Genomic DNA, 20,626 nt, shown 5'->3' with positions numbered 1-20,626 from the left:
GCTGTACAGGGCATTGGTTAGGCCACTGTTGGAATATTGCATGCAATTCTGGTCTCCTTCCTATTGGAAAGATGTTGTGAAACTTGAAAGGGTTCAGAAAAGATGTTGCCAGGGTTGGAGGATTTGAGCTACAGGGAGAGGTTGAGGCCGTTTTCACTGGAGCATCGGAGGCTGAGAGGTGACCTTATAGAGGTTTACAAAATCATGAGGGGCATGGATGGGATAAATAGACAAAGTCTTTTCCCTGGGGTGGGGGATTCCAGAACTAGAGGGCATAGGCTTAGGGTGAGAGGGGAGAGATATAAAAGAGACCTAAGGGACAACGTTTTAACGTAGAGGGTGGTACATGTGTGGAATAAGCTGCTAAAGGAAGTGGTGGAGACTAGTACAATTGTAACATTTAAAAGGCAGTTGGATGGATCTATGAATAGGAATGGTTTGGAGGAAAATGGTCCAGCTGTTGGCAGGTGGGACTTTATTGGGTTGGGATATCTGGTCGGCATGGACAGGTCTGTTTCCATGCTGTACATCTCTATGACTCTATGACTCTAAGAGTGGGCTATTCTTCCACCTCAATTTGGGAATATTACTTCTTGGTAGAATTAATAATTAACTAATATTATAACATTGCACATTTATGATGGAAAGATTCACAAGAACTTGGATTCATGGTATACATTTTACAACCCTGGGTTTTTCCAAAGTTCTTAACAGCCAACTAAATGATCGGTGGCAGCAGCTACCTCTTGCTTTGAGGATAACATTTGCTGAAGGTCAAGAATTCCTGCTGTGGGTCTTCATGTGACAGAATAGGCTGATTCAAGACTCTTTGGGCACATGGGGCGGGGTGTCCTCGGAAGTAGTTGGACTTGGAGGGCAGAATTTGCTTCCATTTCTTTCCTTCTGCCACTCATGATGACAATGTTGTGACTGAAAGCATGATGCAGAATGATAGGGGCATTGTCACAATTCTGAGTGATTGGTAAGGTTCTTCCAGTTATTAATGTCCTTGAAAAGGAACTTCCAATATGCTTTGTTGGCAGACAGATGCAAGAAAAATGTCAAGGACAAGTCCAGGACCCAGTTGGAAAAGTTTCCCAATCGTTTTTGTCCCAAAACTATTCTGAACTGTACTCACTGTGGTTATGTAAGTAAGTAAAACAGTCTATTTGCACACAGTAATGTGCCACAAAAGGAAACTAGATCTGTTCCTTTGTTTTCGCTACATTACAAAATGCTAACACTTTAACAATATGCCTCGTTGGCTGCAAAGTGTTTTAGGATGGTCTGAGATGGTCACAAAAGGCCCTGTGTTTTCTGGGACTGTCCATAAAGGAATCAGGAACAGTTCCACACATGCACAGGGCTTGCACTTCCCATTTGGCAGGGGAGAGGAATTGCTGTGACTTTGAAGGCACAGAGATGTGCAGCACAGAAACAGACCCTTTGGTCCAACTCCTCCATGCCGACCAGCCATTCTGAATTAATTTAGTCCCATTTGCCATCATTTGACCCACATCCTTCTAACTCTTTCCTGTTCATGTACCCATCCAAATGTCTTTTAAGTGTTGTAATTATACCAGCCTCCATCACCTCCTCCGGCAGTTCATTCCATACACGCACCACCCTCTGTGTGAAGAAGTTGCTACTAGGTCTCTTTTAAATCTTTCCCCTCTTACCCTAAACCTATGCCCTCTACTTCTGGACTTCCCCACCCTAGAAAAAAGACCTGAGTTATTCAACCTATCTATGCCCTTCATGATTTTATAAACCTCGATCAAGTCACTAGGTCTCTTTTAAATCTTTCCCCTCTTACCCTAAACCTATGCCCTCTACTTCGGGACTTCCCCACCACCTGAGTTATTCAACCTATCTATGCCCTTCATGATTTTATAAACCTCGATCAAGTCACCCCTCAGCCTCTGATGCTCCAGGGAAAATAGCCGCTGCCTCATAGAATCCCTACAGTGTGGAAACAGGCCATTTGGCCCAATCAGTCCACACCAACCCATTCCCCTAATCTACATTTACCCCTGACTAATGCACCTAACGTATACGTCCCTTAACACTTTGGGCAATTCAGCATGGCCATTTCGCCTAACCCGCACATCTTTGGATTGTGGAAGGAATCTGGAACACATGCAGGAAACCCACACAGGCACAGGGAGAATGTGCAAACTCCACAGACAGTCGCCCAAGGCTGGAATTGAACCCGGGACCCTGGCGCTATGAGGCAGCAGTGCTAATTACTGAGCCACCATACTACCCCTCTATTCAGTCTATCCAGCCTCTCCTTTAGTCCCAGCAACATCTTGGTAAATCCTTTCTGTATGTTTTCAAGTTTAACAACATCTTTTCTATAGCAGGGAGACCAGAACTGAATGCAATATTCCAAAAGTGGCCTAAACAATATCCTGTACAGCCACAACATGGCATCCCAACTCACACACTCAATGCAGTGACTAATAAAGGCAAGTGTACCAAATGCCTTCTTCATTACCTTGTCTGCCTGTGACTCCACCTTCAAGGAACTATGAACCTACACCCCAAGGTCTCTTTGTTCAGAAACACTCCATGGGATCCTACCATTACATATGTAAGTATATAAGAGGTATCAGATATGAGCTATTGTCGCATTTTCTATCTTATTGCATGGCTTGCATGTATGCAGACAACTGAATAAGCTTGATAAATGTAGAGATTTCCTACACAGTCTGACCAGCTCTGTTGGTCGATAATGGAATGGTCATGGTTTTGAGCCCTTGTAAGTGTGGGAAGTTTGACAATGTTTTTCTTAATTTTTAAAAAACTTTTCTCAAATTTTTAATAGATTTCTAGGCATAACAGTTTTGTCGACCTGGACATCTTGTATTCAATACAGGAATAATTTTGAAAAATAGAACTATTATATTTAATAATTTGTGGATCTTTATCTTCAATTAAAATTCCCATCATAAAATAAAATTCCAAAATACGTTCCATCATAACCATCAGGTTTGTAATGCTGAAGAAAAATGTAGAATGCCCAGATATGAAGGAAAAACATTCAAGTTCTTCCACGAAAGGTAAACTACTATTTATAGCACCACACCAGATAACTTTCCTTATCTGCTCATGTCCTGGATGTTCTACCCCTTGTGTTATGACACAAATAAATAAGCAGCCATTTATAAATGCCAGTCTTCCTTTTTCTCTGTTTTAGTGTCTGGCCAACGGGTGGGTATTGAATCAGGACACCCTGCTGTGTTGCCTTGAGATCTCTTACATCCAGCTAACTGGACAGATAATGCCTCAGTTTAATCTCTTGCTAAGATGGCACCTTTGACTGTGCAGCATTCTCTCAACACTGCAGTGGAGTGTGTTATGACGTTGAAAGAGTGTGTGGTCACTTTAAAATTGGGAAGTGTTTTTTGAATTTTTAAAGTACAGCCACAGCTGTAGAACAGAACAGCTATGAAACGGGATGTTCTAAAATAGATACATGTAGCAAATGGTTCTTAAATGGATACCTGAGTGTTGGTTGCTGTTTTGACAACAGTTCAAATTTAATCAATTAACTTAAATTATGCTCAGGATACTAAAACCCGGTTGGATTTGAATTTATTGTATTGACAATATCGGACCAATGAGAGGTAATGATGTTAGGGTATAAAACCAAGGCGTTTTGAAAATTGGTCAGAGAAACTGCCATAGAGCTGGGGATCTAACTGCCCATCTAACATCTTGCTCTGAAAGAAATAAGTCACTATCTATCAAAATGTACCTTGTACTGTGAAAGCAGTAAAAAGAAGACAACCCAGGGAGATCATTAGATGGAAGATTGACAATACAGGCATTTGTGGACTTGAGATTAAGTTAATGTAATGTTGAATAATTACTTTATTAGAGCAAGCATTTTTATAGAGTTGGGGTCAGATAGTAATTAGTTAAGGAAAAGAGGACTCAAGATTGTTAATAGTTTTTGTTTAGTGTCCTGTTAGGAAAATAAATTGTTATTTTTCTTTAAATAGTGGAAATTAGGAGTTCTCTTTCATTCCCTCACACTTCTAACAGATTATGAGTTGAGGTGAGCTTTTCTGGGTGTTTGGTTTTAATTAACAGCGGAGTTTGAATTCTGCTTCGTAACAAGTGTCAGCATAGGTTTTGGAGTGAATGTTTGAGCCCACCTGCTCCTGACAACATTCTAACTCTAAGGTATAAGTGCTATTTCAAAACTAAGTGTAAAATTCAATAATTGCTTGTCAGAGGCAATTATTTATATCAATGAAACTGGAGGGAAGCAAGAGTCAATTGAATTTGAAGTCACCAAAAGTGTTAGGTGCAGTAAAGTGGGGTTGAGCAATGCCAGGATAGGGAAATGAATGAAACATTCAGCTGGAATGGATTATCATTGATTAATACAGTTGATGCAGTTGCAAAGAACCATTTTCAAGAAACACGATGACCACAGTTATCAATTTCTGTCTTTTTATTATTAAGCTTATTCAGTTCTTGGGTTAACCCTGAAGATATATTGAAATGCTGTAGTCTCACCTTTCAGTTATTGGCCATTGTCTGAAAATTAAAGACATGGGAGGAGATGTTAGTAACAATGATAAACAAAACAGAGATGCTAAGATCAGCAGTTTGATAGGCTAATGCTTTCAATTTTTAAGTCCACTTTGCTTAAGTTACAAAGCAGCTGAGGTTGAGATTGTCAGGGTGTAATCTGTACTGGAACTATTTAGGATGGCATTTCAGTAGCCCATTGTAGGTTTTCCTTTCATCTCTCCTCTCTGCCATGTGGAAAGCCTTTGGCCTCTGCTCAGCGACTCTCCACAATGACAATGATTAGGAATGCAACTGAATGAACAATGCACTATGTGTTCCACCATTCTATGACACTGTATTCCTCTACAAGATGGAATATCACTGGATATGTCCTTACACAAATAATGACCACTTGGAATGGAGCCATTACCACTGGAACACTGTGTTCCACATCTCTGTGCCTTCAGGAGTAAACAAGAGAAAACCAGATGTGGAAAAATCCAACACAAAGCTGAAAATTTTCCCCGTCACTGTCTAATTTGAACAAACTTATAGCAAAATGAAAGTGTGAGTGCCTCTGAAATCTTGTTGAGTCTTTTCTTTCTTTGAATATTGGTCACTTCAATAGTGTTGCTTTTGAGGGTTTTCTCACTAACCATGATATTATGGCAGGCTTATGGTATTAAGCCAAGGATAGTGAACATCAGGGGAAAATCAAATCCTCTCATCAGATTTTAAATGAAAAGTTACATTTTTTGGTACAAAAGTAAGCAGTTGCTTTTTACAGAAGATCAACTTTTATAAATGTATGTACAGTGTTCCCAGATGTTCAAAAGGAAAGTAGTAAAATGTTAGCAGTTCTTTTCAAATAGTCTTTCTTACTCAAGTTTCCTTGCCTTCCTGTGCAGTATTTCCTAATACTGCCAGAGCTATGCCAGTCTGAGTTATAGGACTTCGATGTTTCAAATTTAAGAATTTAATCATCCCAGTTCCTTAATATCACTAAAAGCTAACATCTGGACTCTGGATTGAAAATTGTTGATCTCACTGTAAAATAACAAGTATCTAACACATACTTATTAAGAAGTCACATATAATGTGTTTGTCCAAAAGTAACTCAACTCCACCATTAAGCTAAGCAGATGAATAATCCATCAGACAACACTTGTATTGAGTGAAGACTGGGGCAAGATTCTGATGGGAGTGATTCTTTTATGAAATTCCTGGTTATTAGCAAAATAATTAAACGAGCCTCCATGAATATAAAACAAACCAGATTTGCACTATTTTTGTCCCAGTTTCCTGCTGTTTAGTGCCTTGCTCACCAAATCTATCCAAGAATTAAAAGCTGACACTCGGGTGAAGACTGTCGGTTTCTTCAAAGTGTTGCAGCCCCAAGCTGATCCAAAGCTGACTACGCCATAAGCATACCACGACCCATCAGCACCTTGGCAGTTCAAAGGACCACCTGAGTCCCCCTGAATTAATAGAAGATATAACAGGTTAGCTAATTGAAATATGAGGTATGAATATCATTACTATACCCTTCCTAAACTGTAGCCTCAACCAAGACTTAATAAGATCATACAAGTCCAATACAGATCTACCACTTCAACTCTTGATTCATGTTTGTAATTTCAGAGATGAGGAATATTCTCCAAATCATGATTGCTTGTGTGTACACTCACACATATACAGGTAAATTGAGTTATACATCACTGAAATAGACCCTTCATTCCAACTCGTCCATGCCGACTAATATTCCCAAACTAAACTTGCCTGCATTTGACCCATATCCCTCTAAACCTTTCCTATTCATGTGCCTGTCCAAAAGCCTTTTAAATATTGTAGCTGTACATACATCTCCCATTTCCTCTGGCAGTTCATTCCACATGTGCACCACCCCCTTTCTGAAAAAGTTTCAATACTTCTCCTTTCACCTTAAAAGAATACCCTCTGGTTTTGAACTCCTCTACCCTGGGGAAAAGATCTTTGCTATTCACTTTGTCAATGCCCTTCATGATTTTACAAACCACTATAAGGCCATTTGTCAACATTTAACATCCAGTGGGAAAAGTCCCAGCCAATCCAGCCTCTCCTTATAAGTCGGCATCATGCTTGTAAATCTTTTAAACACTATCCAATTTAATAATATCCTTCTTATAGCAGGGCAGCCAGAACTGTACACAGTACTCAAGAAGTAATTTCAACCTGACATCCCAACTCCTACATTCAATAGTCTGAGCACAAGAATGCATTTGGGAAATCAGCTCTTTAATACTTGGATGGCCTCATTTTATCATCCTTTGGTTTCTTGAAAAGTGTTTTTTGTTTTCTCCGTTTACTATTGATATTGAAGGGTGAGGGTGAGCAGCCAGAAATCGTGGTACATATTGGCACCAATGATATAGCCAGGAAAAGGATTGAGGATCTGAAAAGTGACTACAGATAGCTAGGTTGGAAGCTGAAGAGCAGGATGAGTAGAGTAGTGATCTTGGGTTTGCTTTCGGTGCCACAAGATGGTGAGGTGAGGAACAGTCAGTGAATGCGGCTTAACACATAGCTGTGAGGCTGATGCAGGAGGGAGGGCTTCAGATACCTAGACCATTGGGATGCCTTCTGGGGAAGGTGGACCTATACATGAAGGACGGGTTGCACCTGTACTGGAGGGGCACAAATGTCCTTGGTGGGAGATTTGCTCGTGAGGTTCGGGACAGTTTAAACTAGTTTGGTAGCGGGGTGGGAATCAGAGCTACATATCTGAGAGGGGGCTAATTGTAGACGGGGCAGTGACAGGATGTAGTGAATTTATCGGGAAGGTTTCTAATGCGATGAAATAAAGGGATCGGTTAAAATGCGTCTGCTTTAATGCAAGGAGTGTCGGAAATAAGAGTGACGAACTTACAGCATGGATCAGTACTTAGTGGCCATAATGGAGATGTGGGTTTCACAGGGGCAGGAATGGTTACTAGATGTTCCAGGGTTTAGAATGTTTAAAAAGAACAGGGAGGGTGGAAAAAGAGGAGGGGGTGGAGCAGCGTTAATCAGAGAGTGCATCACAGCTACAGAAACAAAGGTTGTTGAGGAAGGTTTGTCTACTGAGTAGTATGGGTGGAAGTTAGGAACAACAAGAGAGCAGACACCTCATTTGGGGGTTTTCTACAGACCCCCTAATAGTAGTAGAGAGATTGAAGAACCCATAAGCTGGCAGATTTTGGAAAAATGCAGATGTAGCAGGGTTGATATTATGAGTGATTTCAATTTTCCCAATATTGACTGGAACCTCATTAGTGCAGGTGGTTTGGATGGAGCTGTTTTTGTCAAGTGTGTTCAGGAGGGTTTTCTTGTTCAGTGTGTAGACAGGCTGATGAGGGGAGAGGCCATTTTGGGTTTGGTGCTCAGCAATGAGCCAGGACAGGTGTCAGATCTCGTGGTGGGAGAACACTTTGGTGACAGTGATCACAACTGCCTCACATTTTCCATAGCCTTGGAGAGGGAAAGGAGCAGTTACCAAGGAAAGATATTTAGTTGTGGAAAAGGTAATTATGATGCTATCAGACAGGAGTTGGGAAGTATAGACTGGGAGAAAGTGAGGACTGCAGATGTTGGAGATCAGAGCTGAAAATGTGTTGCTGGAAAAGTGCAGCAGGTCAGACAGTATCCATGGATCAGGAGAATCGACGTTTCGGGCATGAGTGCTTCTTCATGCCCGAAACGTCGATTCTCCTGCTCCTTGGGTGTTGCCTGACCTGCTGCGCTTTTCCAGCAACACAAGTACAGACTGGGAGCAATTGTTCCACAGAAAGGGCACAGCAGACATGTGGAGAGTGTTTAAGGAGCAGTTGTCGCGAATGATGCATGAATTTTGTTCCACTGAGACGGGTAAGATTAAGGAATCTTGGATGACAAGAAAGAGGAGCTTCTTGTCAAAAGGAAAAAGGCAGTTTACGTAAGGTGGAGGAAGCAAGGATCTAGTACAGCTTTAGAGGATTACAGGCTTGCTAGAAAGGAGCTCAGAAATGAACTGAGGAGAGCCAGGAGGGGGCATGAGAAAGGCTTGGCAAGAAGGATTAGGGAGAACCCAAAGGCATTTGACTCATACATGAGGAATAAGAGAATGATCAGGGAGAAGGTAGGGTCAATCAGGGAAAGCGTAGGAAACTTTTTCGTGGAGTCTGTGCAGATAGGGAAAGGCCTGAATGAGTTTTTTGCTTCAGTTTTCACTAAGGAAAGGGGCCTTGTTGTGAATAAGAATTTTGGGAGCTGGGATACAGGCTTGAACAGATCAAGACTGATGAAATTGATGTGCTGGAAATTTTGGCAAACATTAAGATTGATAAGCTCCCAGGGCCAGACCAGATTTATCCTAGGTTGCTCTGGGAAGTGAGAAAGGAGGTTGCCAAGCCGCTGGCGAAGACCTTTGCTTCCTCACTCTCCACAGGAGTCGTACCGGAGGATTGGAAGGAGGTGAATGTTGTTCCTCTTTTCAAGAAAGGTAATAGGGAAATCCCTGGCAATTACAGACCAGTCTGTCTTATGTCTGTGGTCAGCATGACTATTTGGAAAAGCAGCATGATTAAAGGCAGTCAGCATGGCTTTGTGAGGGGCAGGTCATGCCTCACAAATCTTATTGAGTTCTTTGAGGAGGCGACAAGACAGTACGACAAAGGTTGAACAGTGGATGTGGTGTATATGGACTTCAACAAGGCATTTGATAAGGTTCCACATGGTAGACTCATTCATAAAGTCAGGAGGTATGGGATACAGGGAGATTTGGCTATCTGGATTCAGAATTGGTTGGCTGACAGAAGGCAGAGAGTGGTTGTAGATGGAAAGTATTCTGCCTGGAGGTCAGTGTTGAGTGGGGTCCCGCAGGGCTCTTGTCTTGGGCCTCTGCTTTTTGTAGTTTTTATAAATGACTTGGATGAGGAGGTTGAGGGGTGGGTTAGTAAATTTGCAGATGACACAATGGATGCAGAGCTGGGCTGAGAAATGGAAGATGGAGTTCAACCTGGATAAATGCGAAGTGATGCATTTTGAAAGGTCGAACTCAAATGCTGAATATAGGATTAATGACAGGATTCTTGGCAGTGTGGAGGAACAGGGGGATCGTGGTGTTCAAGTACATAGATCCCTCAAAGTTGCCACCCAAGTGGATAGGGTTGTTAAAAAAGCATATGGTGTTTTGGCTTTCATTAACAGTAGGATCGAGTTTAAGAGCCGTGAGGTTTTGCTACAGTTCTACAAGTCCCTGGTGAGATCACACGTGGAATATTGTGTCCAGTTCTGGTCACCCTACTATAGGAAAGATACAGAGGCTTTGGAAAAGGTGCAAAGAAGGTTTACCAGGATACTGCCTGGACTGGAGGGCTTGCCTTATGAAGAGAGGTTGACTAAGCGTGGACTTTTCTCTCTGGAGAGAAAGAGGAAGAGAGGTGACCTGATTGAAGTATACAAGGTAATGAGAGGCATAGATAGTCAATAGCCAGAGGCTTTTCCCCAGGGCAGGATTGACTGTTACGAGGGGTCATAGTTTTAAGATATTAGGGGAAAGGTATAGAGGAGATGGCAGAGGAAGTTCTTTACGCAGAGAGTTGTGAATGCATGGAATGTGTTGCCAGCAGTGGTGGTGGAAGCAGGTCATTAGGGACATTTAAGTGACTGCTGGACATGCAAATGAATAACGGTGAATTGAGGGGTGCGTAGGTTAAGTTATTTTATTTTACATCAGGATTAATCCTCGGCACAAAAGGCCTGTTCTGTGCTGTGCTTCTCTATGTTCTATATTGTGTCATGTTCCACAGTCATTATTATCAATATATCTTTAAGAAACGCAGTATGTCACTATGCCTTTAAGAGGGTGTGTTCATGATATCATCAATGCACTGTGCAAAGTGACCCAAATCTGTAAAGATCTCAAGCTCCATCTTAACTTGGATCAACTGAAGCATGAGATGCTATTGGAAGCACAGTGTCTGTTGTGACTGAAAAGCTAACATTGGCCTAGCTACTTAGGTATCTGAGTAATGTTAGTGTATAATCATTAGCTGTAATAAATACTCTTGGACTCTTCAGTATTACAATATCCACACATAGATTCTCAGGTTACAAGAGATAACATAAGGATTGCTGCACCAGATAAATACTCTCTTGGGGACAAATAGCAGAGTCAGGAGCTATAGTTGACCTTTCTGTTTGTGATGCTGGGCTCAGATCAAATCAAGATATTTGCAGGAATAGATTGAGAGGTGGTGAGGTGAGTCTAAGCTCTTCAACAGCAAAATTGTAGGCAGCAGGAAATTATCTTGGATCTGAAATTCTGGGCCAACAAAAAAAAAGTTCAGAGGAGTAATTGCCTTATTAATAATGATAAAATGGAGAAGGGTAGGACAGGTTGCAAGAAAAAGCTAGATTTAATGCTGGAGCTGACAGGAAGATTACCTGTCAAAGGACAAAATGTTTCTTTTAACTGAAACATGACTGTTTAAAACATGACTTCTCAGATATGAAGAAACTTGACATTGCTTCAGCCATTACTAGATCCCTACCATCAACCTTGAGGTGACTATTAAAAGGATAAAGCTTGAATCTCAGGAGGTCTTCACTGCTTCATTACAATGTCAAGGTATTCCAGAACAATTTACAGACAAGGAGGTACATTTATAATTTGTAACTACTGTAGTTTGACAATCAGTGAGCAAGGTCCCACAAACAACATGTAATAAATTCCCTCCCTACCCTTATCTGTGTTCCACAGAGACCCTTCCCTCTGTGACTCCCTTGTTAGGTCCACATTCCCCCACCCATGACCCTTCACACCTGGCACCTTCCCCTGCCACCACAAGAGGTGTAAAATCTGTGCCCACACATCCCCCCTCAACTCCATCCAAGGCCTCAAATGATCTTTTCTCATTCAGCAGAGATTTTCCTGCACATTCACCCACCTCACTACTGTGTTTATTGCTCACGATGTGGTCTCCTCTACAACGGGGAGACAGTATGCCAACTTGGGACATCTGTGGGACATTCATAGTGAACAACCCCACCGCGCTGTGACCAATCACTTCAATTCCCCCTCCCACCTCCCCAAGGACATGCAAGTCCTGGGTCTCCTCCACTGCCAAATCTCAGCCAAACTGGAGGAAGAATGCATCATCTTCCACCTTGGGACCCTTCAAACACACGGCATCAACATCAACTTCACGAGTTTCCAAACCAACATTCCTGATGAAGGGCCTATGCCTGAAAAGTCAACTCTCCTGCTCCACGGATGCTGCCTGACCTGATGTGCTTTTCCAGTACCACACTTTTCAGCAATGTAATAATGCCAAGATAATCCATTTTAGCGCATGTTGGATGAAGGAGACACCAAACATCAAGGAGTACTTCCCTACACTCCCTCAAAATAGATCGTAGAATCAATTACAATCACCTGAGCAGGGAAATGGTTCTTGGTTTATCTCCATATCCAAACCAGCTCATCACTGACAGTGTAATACTGCCTCAGTACTCAAGGCAGTATTGCACTTGAGTCTGAAGCTATATTTTCTGCGCATGCCTTTTGAACGGGACTGGAACCTTCTAACTGAGAGGCAAATAAAAACCCACAACTTAAAAAGTGATTGGTTTTACAGGACTGATAGCTCTTCTCTCTCAAGCCACAATTTCACCACAAAACATAATTAACGGAATGAAGTCGGAATTACGTACGTTACATCCAGATTTCTCATCACCTCCAGCACAAACCATGTTCGACCTCACATTGCTACCCCACCAATCGTTTTGCTGGCAGGTCTGATGGTCAACGATTGGCAGAAAAGCCTGTTGTAGCTTTGAGGCGAGTGGCCCACCAGCTGCAGAATTCCAGATATAAATGTGCATTCATTAGGAAAACATTACCATTGCAGTAAATAACAACTTTCACAATATGATAGTCAGGTAGATGTAACATTTGAAGCTTAGGTGTGGGGAAAACCTGAGGAGCGTATATTCACACACTCTTAATGGCTGTGCACACCTCCATAACGTACATTCCACTAAAGGTAAAGTCGCTATCGTCTTATTGGCTGCTCTGTCATCAGGGAGATAGCTGACAGGTGATGGTTTAGCATGAGAGTTACCATGTCTCGGGTGAGAAGGCTAGGAATGAGAATCCTTCGTGATAACCTTGGGTGGTGCAGGAATTGAACCTATATTGTCAGCATCACTCTGTATTGCAGACCATCAGGGAAGCCAACCTCCCATCTATGGACTCCATCTACACTTCTCGTTGCCGTGGAAAGACTGCCAACGTTATCAAAGACCCCTCCCACCCTGGTAATATTACCCTCCAACCCTCTTCTGTCAGGCAGAAGATATAGAAGCTTAAACATACATACCAACAGGTTCAAGAACAGCTTCTTCCCTGTTGTTATCTGACTGCTGAATGGGCTTCTTAAATTTCAAATCTAATGTTATTCTTGCTTTTGTGCACCTCCAGTGCAGCCATAGCCTTGTATGCCTCGCTCTGATTAAACACTCTATGATCTGTATATCCCTGTATCTGCCTGTGCTGCATGCAAAACAAACTTTTTCACTGTACTTAGGTACACGTGACAACAATAAATCAAAATCAAATCAGCTGTCCAGTTTGGTGAACAAACCAAACACCCATTTAATTATAGCGAGTCTGCATCTGCTATCTGGTATGAAAGTAGCAACATAACATCCACACTAGGGATAACATTGAAAGAATTTAGTAAGAGTTGGGTCATAGCATGAAGGTTTGAAAATAAAGTAGGAACATTCTATTCTTCATGCATGACCAAGAACATAATGGATAGAAACAGGAATGAGCCATTAATCTTTTAAGCTTGCTACAGTAAAATTATAGACACCTCAACTCCATATTCCTGCATTATCTCAATCACTTTTAATTCCATTAATATTCAAATATCCATAAATCTCTGTCTTAAATATATTCAACACATATCTATGGTCCTACGGAGTAAAGTATTCCAATAGTTCTCTACCCTCTGAGAAAAGAAATTTCTCACCTCAGTGAGGTTTGAATGAGCTTGTCTCTCTTTCCTCTAAATTCTAGGGAATATAGGCCGAACCTTTCAGTCGTGCTGCACTGGGCAACACCCTCATTCAGGAATCACATTGGTAAACTTACATTGCACTGCGTATACTCCTCCAGGGATAAGGAAACCAAAGTTGTACACAGTCCTCCAGGTATGGTCTCACCAAGGCCCTTCATCACTGTAGGAGAAAGTGAGGTCTGCAGATGCTGGAGATCAGAGCTGGAAATGTGTTGCTGGAAAAGCGCAGCAGGTCAGGCAGCATCCAGGGAACAGGAGAATCGACGTTTCGGGCATAAGCCCTTCTTCAGGAATGATTCCTGAAGAAGGGCTTATGCCCGAAACGTCGATTCTCCTGTTCCCTGGATGCTGCCTGACCTGCTGCGCTTTTCCGGCAACACATTTCCAGCCCTTCATCACTGTAGTTTGATATCTTTATGATATAGGCGAAAGTGAGGACTGCAGATGCCGGAGATTAGAGTCAAGATTAGAGTGGTGCTGGAAAAGCACAGCAGGCCAGGCAGCATCTGAGGAGCAGGAAAATCGATGTTTTGGGATTCCTGATGAAGGGCTTTTGCCCAAAATGTCAATTTTCCTGCTCCTCGGATGCTGCCTGACCTGCTGTGCTTTTCCAGCACCACTCTAATCTTGACTCTTCTTTACGATATACTCCAATGCCTTTGTAATAAAGCCTAACAAACCATTTTCTTTTTGGATTGCTTCGCCAAGCCCCATGCTGTCATCAAGTTTCACAAGTGAATAATTGTTATACAGCTCAGCCATAATCTAATAGAATGACAGCACAAATTCAAGGGGGTTTGAATACTATTAATGGATTCTGACCATGTAATTAATATAAAGTCATCCCTGGAAATAAAATCCCTTACCTTGAGGGCAATTTCCATCACAGCACTGGCTAACTATCATTTATAAATGCTATTCTGATTCTGCTACAAACAAAGATAGACTTTTGCAAAAGTTATATTCCCAGAACTGAGCTTCGTGGCCTCAGTGTATATCAGGAATGAAAATCAGGATGCACCGGGAATATTCCATCCATCAAAATATTGAATAAATAATATCAAAGAGCAGACTGGACTCCACACTTTAATCCCTGTATATACTCACAAGATACAAATATAAGCCCCTGAGCTTCAAAACATTGCTCTGTCTACATAACAAGAGACTTCTATTATCAATAAGATCTAAAAGTAATGTATTATGTTTGACATATTTTAAAAAGGTTCTAAAATGTCTCTGCTGTAGGCCAATCTATTTATTTTGACACTGGACTGTGGATCTTGGCCTTGAGAACACTTGTCATCACTCTTCATCAATTGCCTTTTCACTGTGTCCAAGGGTCACCCATTATGGCTCAAGTCACAATATCATTATAAGATATGGCTAAAAGGCAGCTTTGAGAGATCTACCTCAGTTAGTGTGGGAATTGAATCTTTGCTTTTGGCATCATCCTGTATCAGCTCCAGCCATTGAGCTAATTCAACTAACTAAACCCTAGATGTTGTTTGTGTGTTCTTAAGTTAATCTGGAATGGGAACTCTGTCTGAGGAGTGGATTGTTTCAGCACAATGGAAGCAATAAACTGACTTGAAATGGATCTGTCCTAAAGAAAGATTCTTCTTGGTGTAGAAGTGGATGGTCCCATCCTTCAACCAGTTCATTTCAGGGTATTGGAGTGAAACCCTGAGATGAGAACATTACTGGATGAGGCAAGAAATAAAACTCAGTAGAACAAAAAATAATTCTCAGGTCAATGAAGCAGCATTAGAAAATTGATGTCACGTTTGAATATCACCACAAAGATTTGAATACAAATGCAGGCTACTTACTGTACAACCTGCCCCAGCCAGTCACGTAGCAGGGATAATTATTTTCAAAGATATCACCAGCTGGAGGAACACAGGCAGGCTTCACTTTGTCACTTAAAGTTGCAGGTTTGGAAAGTTTGATCAAAGCAATGTCATTCCTAAAATGAAAATAAAATTGAGGGAGTTATTTCGGCAATTGTTCCAAAAAGGCTCTGCGCAACTGAACAGTTAAATGCAGTGGCTACTGCTTTAGCTACTCCTAAATAAATTCCTCTGGGAACGTGGTGAGCTCTCTTCTTGAATTGCTGCAACCAATGTGGTGCATGAACATGTGCAGTGCTTTTGCCTGTTGTGGTTTGCTTGGCCATTTTAGAGTTAGCTACACCATTATGGATCAGGACTTATGGATAGAACATACAAGCAAGGATCACAAATTTCCTCCATTTTTGGATGAGTTTCAGTTAACGTTATTCATAAGACTAGAGTTATAATTCCATTTAAACTCCCCAGCTTCTGTGATTGGATCGGAACTCTGAAATATATGTTTAGGTACATGGATTGTTAGCCCAAGACTGTAACTGACATGCCACCATCTGCACTGCCAGAATAATGTACAGAAGAGACCTATGAATCAGCAGGCTGGTGAGTTGAGAGTATAGCAAATGTGCCAAATGAGCTGAAAGTGCTGAGGGTTCTCTGGAGTCTCAGTCAATTGCAATAACATATTGCTGTTCCTTCAGTTGTTGGTTCAGGATTTAGAAACTCCCTTGCTAACAATACTGTGTGTGTCCCTGCACCATGTGGACTGTAATAGTCAAGAAGTCACTTTATCACCATTTTCCCAATGGCAGTTGCAGGTGAGCGACAAAGGCAGGCCTATCTAGAATTGGTCACATCCCACGAAGGAATAATAAGTGTTGAGAAAGGCAGTCTACCAAGTTCGGGAATTTGGTACATTGAGGGAAACAAACTTGGAAAGCAATAAAGGAAAAAGACTTAATCCACTGTTAAAATAATTATTGTCCAGTCTATAAATTGTTAGAACATTTCAGTTTATTAAAGGTGCTACAGAAATGTCATTTTCTGGACTCTTCTAACACTAAAGCAGAAAATTGTCATTGTGACAGAATTGTCTGCTACAATTAGGACTGGGAAAGGGATAAGGGTCTGTTCCATGAAGCTGGGTCAGTATTTCCATATTGTGTAAAAAAGCAGATTTAGAGAGATTGGATATCAGCCTACAGTCAATCAGATATTATAAACACTCACAAAAAAGACTGAAAAGCTGCAAGTCTGGATCACAGTCCATGCAAAGTAATTAATCATCTCTGTCCATCCCCAATCCCTTAATCTTCAATCTCATCCAGCTCAGCTATTTTCATTTTTTCCAAAAGAATTTGTCAAAACTGCCAATTCTAACATGGAAGGAAACTATCTCAAGTTTAATATTAAAAAATAAAGTATAATGATATAAACTTAAGTCTCAACAAGTTATCTTTCTCTTTATATAACTGGGAAGATCATGGATAGAATTTAGTGGAACCCAATGGATGGAGCACAATGGTCAAGAATCAGAAGGGAGCATCCATATCAGATTCTCTGCATTGGGAAAACTGTCCCCAGTTAAAATCGGGATCGGAAAGATCTGATGCTGGAATTCTGCCTGTTGGTGGCAGGATGTCAATTATGATTATTAATGAGCTTTTTGAGAACCATTATCCCAGAAACTTGCATGGGCCTGTCAATGGGTGTCCCTGACTATGTCTGATTGAGGAACCTGGCATTGGGAACATACAAGCAGGGGCAGGAGCAGGCTATTCAACTCCTGAACCTGGTCCACCATTCAGTAAAGTCAATACCTGATTGTAACCTCAAATCCATATTCCTGCCCATCCCTGGTAGCCTTTCTTCCTCTTCCTTACAGACAATCATCCATGTCTGAATTAAAGAGTCCACCTTTTCAGGAAGATATGATGTAGAGATACCGGGGTTGGACTTGGGGTGGACAAAGTCAGAAGTCATATGACACTAGCTTAGAGTCCAACAGGTTTATCTAAAATCACAAGCTTTTGGAGGGCTGTTCCTTTGCCAGGTGAGGTTGGCACTCCGAAAGCTTGTGGTTATAAATAAACCTGTTGGACTATAACCTAGTGTCGTGTGATTTCTGACTTTTTCGCGAAGAGAGTTCCAAAGACATATAACCAACTGTGAGGAAAGATTTTGCAATACCTTGCCTCATGTTTTAAATGTGTGAACCTTTATAGTTAAACAGTGACCCCGAGGTCTAGTTTCTCCCATAAAGGTAACATCCTTTTCATATCCACCTTGTCAAGGTCCCTCAGCATCTCATCTGCTCCAATCAACTCACCTCTTACACTTCAAAACTCCAGTGGATACAAGCCTGGCTTGTCCAACCTTTCCTCAGAAGACATCTTACTAATTCCAGCTATTAATCTGGTAAACTGTCTCTTTCTAATTTGCGTCCTTCCTTCAACAAGGTGACAGAGTAGATGTGGATTCACCAGTGCCCTGAATAACTGAAGCATAACATCGATAGTTAGGGGGACAGATAGGAGGTTCTGTGGTGATGAGAGAGACCCACGGTTGGTGTGTTGCCTCCTGGGTGCCAGCGTCCATGATGTCTCTGATCATGTTTTTGGGATCCTTCGGGGGGAGGGAGAGCAGCCCCAAATTGTGGTCCACATTGGCACCAACGACATAGGTCGGAAGAGAGATGGGGACTTGAGGCAGAAATTCAGGGAGTTAGGATGGAAGCTTAGAGCTAGGACAACAGAGTTGTTTTCTCTGGTTTGCTGCCCGTGCCACGTGCTAGTGAGTTGAGGAATAGGGAGAGAAAGGAGTTGAACACGTGGGTACAGGGATGGTGCAGGAGGGAGGGTTTCAGGTTTTTGAATAATTGGAGCTATTTCTGGGGTAGGTGGGACCTCTACAAGCAGGATGGTCTTCACCTAAACCAGAGGGGTACCAATATCCTGGGTGGGAAATTCGCTAAAGCTATTAAGGTGGATTTAAACTAATACAGCAGGGGATGGGAACCAAAATTGTAGGGCAGGTACAGAAAAGGATGAGACAGGTACAAATCAAGTATCTGACACTGGCAAGCGAGAACCTGTTTTGAAGTGTGTGTACTTCAACGCGAGGAGCATCCGAAATAAAGTGGGTGAACTGGCTGCGTGGGTTGGTACCTGGGACTTCGATGTTGTGGCCATTACAGAGACATGGATAGAGCAGGAACAGGAATGGCTGTTGCAGGTTTCGGGATTCAGATGTTTCAGTAAGAACAGAGAAGATGGTAAAAGAGGGGGAGGTGTGGCATTGTTGATCAGGGACAATATTACAGTTGTAGAAAGGATGTTTGGGGACTCGTTAACTGAGGTAGTATGGGCTGAGGTTAAAAACAGGAAAGGAGAAGTCACCATGCTGGGAGTTCCCTATAGGTCTCCGAATAGTCCCATAGATGTAGAGGAAAACTTAGCAAAGATAATTCTCTATAGGAGTGAGAGAGGCAGGATAGTTGTCATGGGGGACTTCAACTATCCAAATATTGACTGGGATCACTACAGTACGAGTACTATAGATGGGTCAGTTTTTGTCCAGTGTGTGCAGGAGGGTTTCCTGACTCAGTATGTAGACAGGCCTACAAGGGGCGAAGCCACTTTAGATTTAGTACTGGGTAACGAGCCTGGCCAGGTGTTAGATCTGGAAGTAGGTGAGCACTTTGGAGACAGTGATCACAATTCTGTCAGGTTTACTTTAGTGATGGAAAGGGATAGGTGACTCCACCGAGCAAGAGTTACAGCTGGGGGAAGGGAAATTACGATGCAATTAGGAAAGATTTAGGAAGCATAGAATGGGGAAGGAAACTGCAGGGGGTGAGCACATTAAAAATGTGGAGCTTATTCAAGGAAAAGCTCCTGTGTGTCCTAAATAAGTGTGTACCTATCAGGCAGTGAGCCGTGGTTTACTAAGGAAGTGGAATCCCTGGTCAAGAAGAAGAAGAAGGCTTATGTTAGGACAAAATGTGAAAACTCAGTTAGGACGCTTGAGGGTTTCAAGGAAGTCAGGAAAGACCTAAAAAGAGAGCTCAGAAGAGCCAGGAGGAGACATGAGAAATTGTTGGTGGATAGGATCAGTGTTAAGGCTTTCCATAGGTATGTCAGGAATAAAAGACTGACGAGAGTTAAATTAGGACCAATCAAGGATAATAGTGGGACGTTGTGTGTGGAATCAGAGGAGATAGAGGAAGCACTAAATAAATATTTTTTGACAGTGTTCATTATAGAAAATGAAAATATTGGCGAGGAAGATACAGAGATACTTGCATCTAGACTAGAAGAGATTGAGGTTCACAAGGAAGAGGTATTAGAAATACTGCAGAGTGTGAAAATAGACAAGTCCCCTGGGCCTGATGGGATCTATCCTAGGATCCTCTGGGAAGCAAGGGAAGAGACTGCCGAGCCTTTGGCATTGATCTTCAAATCATCATTGTCTACAGGGATAGTGCCTGAGGACTGGAGGATAGCAAATGTGGTTCCCTTGTTCAAAAAGGGCAGTAGAGACAACCCTGGTAATTACAGACCAGTGACTCTCACTTCAGTTGTTGGTAAAGTGTTGGAAAAGGTTATAAGAGATAGGATTTATAACCATCTAGTAAAGAATAATCTGATCAGGGACAGTCAGCACGGTTTTCTGAAGGGTAGGTCATGCCTAATGAATCCTATTGAGTTTTTTGACAAAGTGACCAAACAGGTAGATGAGAGTAAACCGATTGATGTGGTGTATATGGATTGGAGCAAGGTGTTCGATAAGGTTCCCCACAGTAGGCTATTGTACAAACTGCAGAGGAATGGGATTGTGGGAGACATAGCAGTTTGGATCAGTAATTGGCTTGCTGAAAGAAAACAGAGGGTTATAGTTGATGGAACATGTTCATCTTGGTGTCCAGTCACTAGCGGCGTACCGCAAGGGTCGGTGTTGGGTCCACTGCTGTTCGTCATTTTTATAAATGACCTGGATGAGGGCTTAGAAGGGTGGGTTAGTAAATTTGCGGATGACACTAAGGTCGGTGGAGTTGTGGATAGTGACGAAGGATGTAGTAGGTTGCAGAGAAACATAGATAGGATGCAGAGCTGGGCTAAGAGGTGGCAAATGGAGTTTAATGTGGATAAGTGTGAGGTGATACAC

General features: G+C 42.0%; 1 protein-coding gene and 1 long non-coding RNA gene across 2 annotated transcripts in view; one reads left to right on the top strand and one right to left on the bottom strand.

The window, feature by feature from the left end:
• Window positions 1-2,403, top strand: part of LOC122540130 — an 11,854-nt gene extending 9,451 nt beyond the window's left edge. Inside the window, exons 2-3 of the long non-coding RNA XR_006309243.1 lie at window positions 1,044-1,151; window positions 2,364-2,403. This is a non-coding gene — a long non-coding RNA (uncharacterized LOC122540130). The remainder of the gene's footprint in view (window positions 1-1,043; window positions 1,152-2,363) is intronic.
• Window positions 2,404-4,463: 2,060 nt separating this feature from the next.
• Window positions 4,464-20,626, bottom strand: part of LOC122540215 (proproteinase E-like) — a 30,424-nt gene continuing 14,261 nt past the window's right edge. Inside the window, exons 5-8 of the mRNA XM_043675601.1 lie at window positions 15,443-15,579; window positions 12,241-12,383; window positions 5,856-6,008; window positions 4,464-4,554 (exon numbers count right to left, since the gene is read on the bottom strand). Of these exons, the coding sequence (XP_043531536.1) occupies window positions 4,537-4,554; window positions 5,856-6,008; window positions 12,241-12,383; window positions 15,443-15,579 (451 nt within the window). The 3' untranslated portion in view covers window positions 4,464-4,536. The remainder of the gene's footprint in view (window positions 4,555-5,855; window positions 6,009-12,240; window positions 12,384-15,442; window positions 15,580-20,626) is intronic.

Source organism: Chiloscyllium plagiosum, chromosome 34 (genome assembly GCF_004010195.1).
Source record: "Chiloscyllium plagiosum isolate BGI_BamShark_2017 chromosome 34, ASM401019v2, whole genome shotgun sequence".
NCBI lineage: Eukaryota > Metazoa > Chordata > Chondrichthyes > Orectolobiformes > Hemiscylliidae > Chiloscyllium > Chiloscyllium plagiosum.
This window is presented reverse-complemented; position numbering and strand designations above follow the sequence as displayed.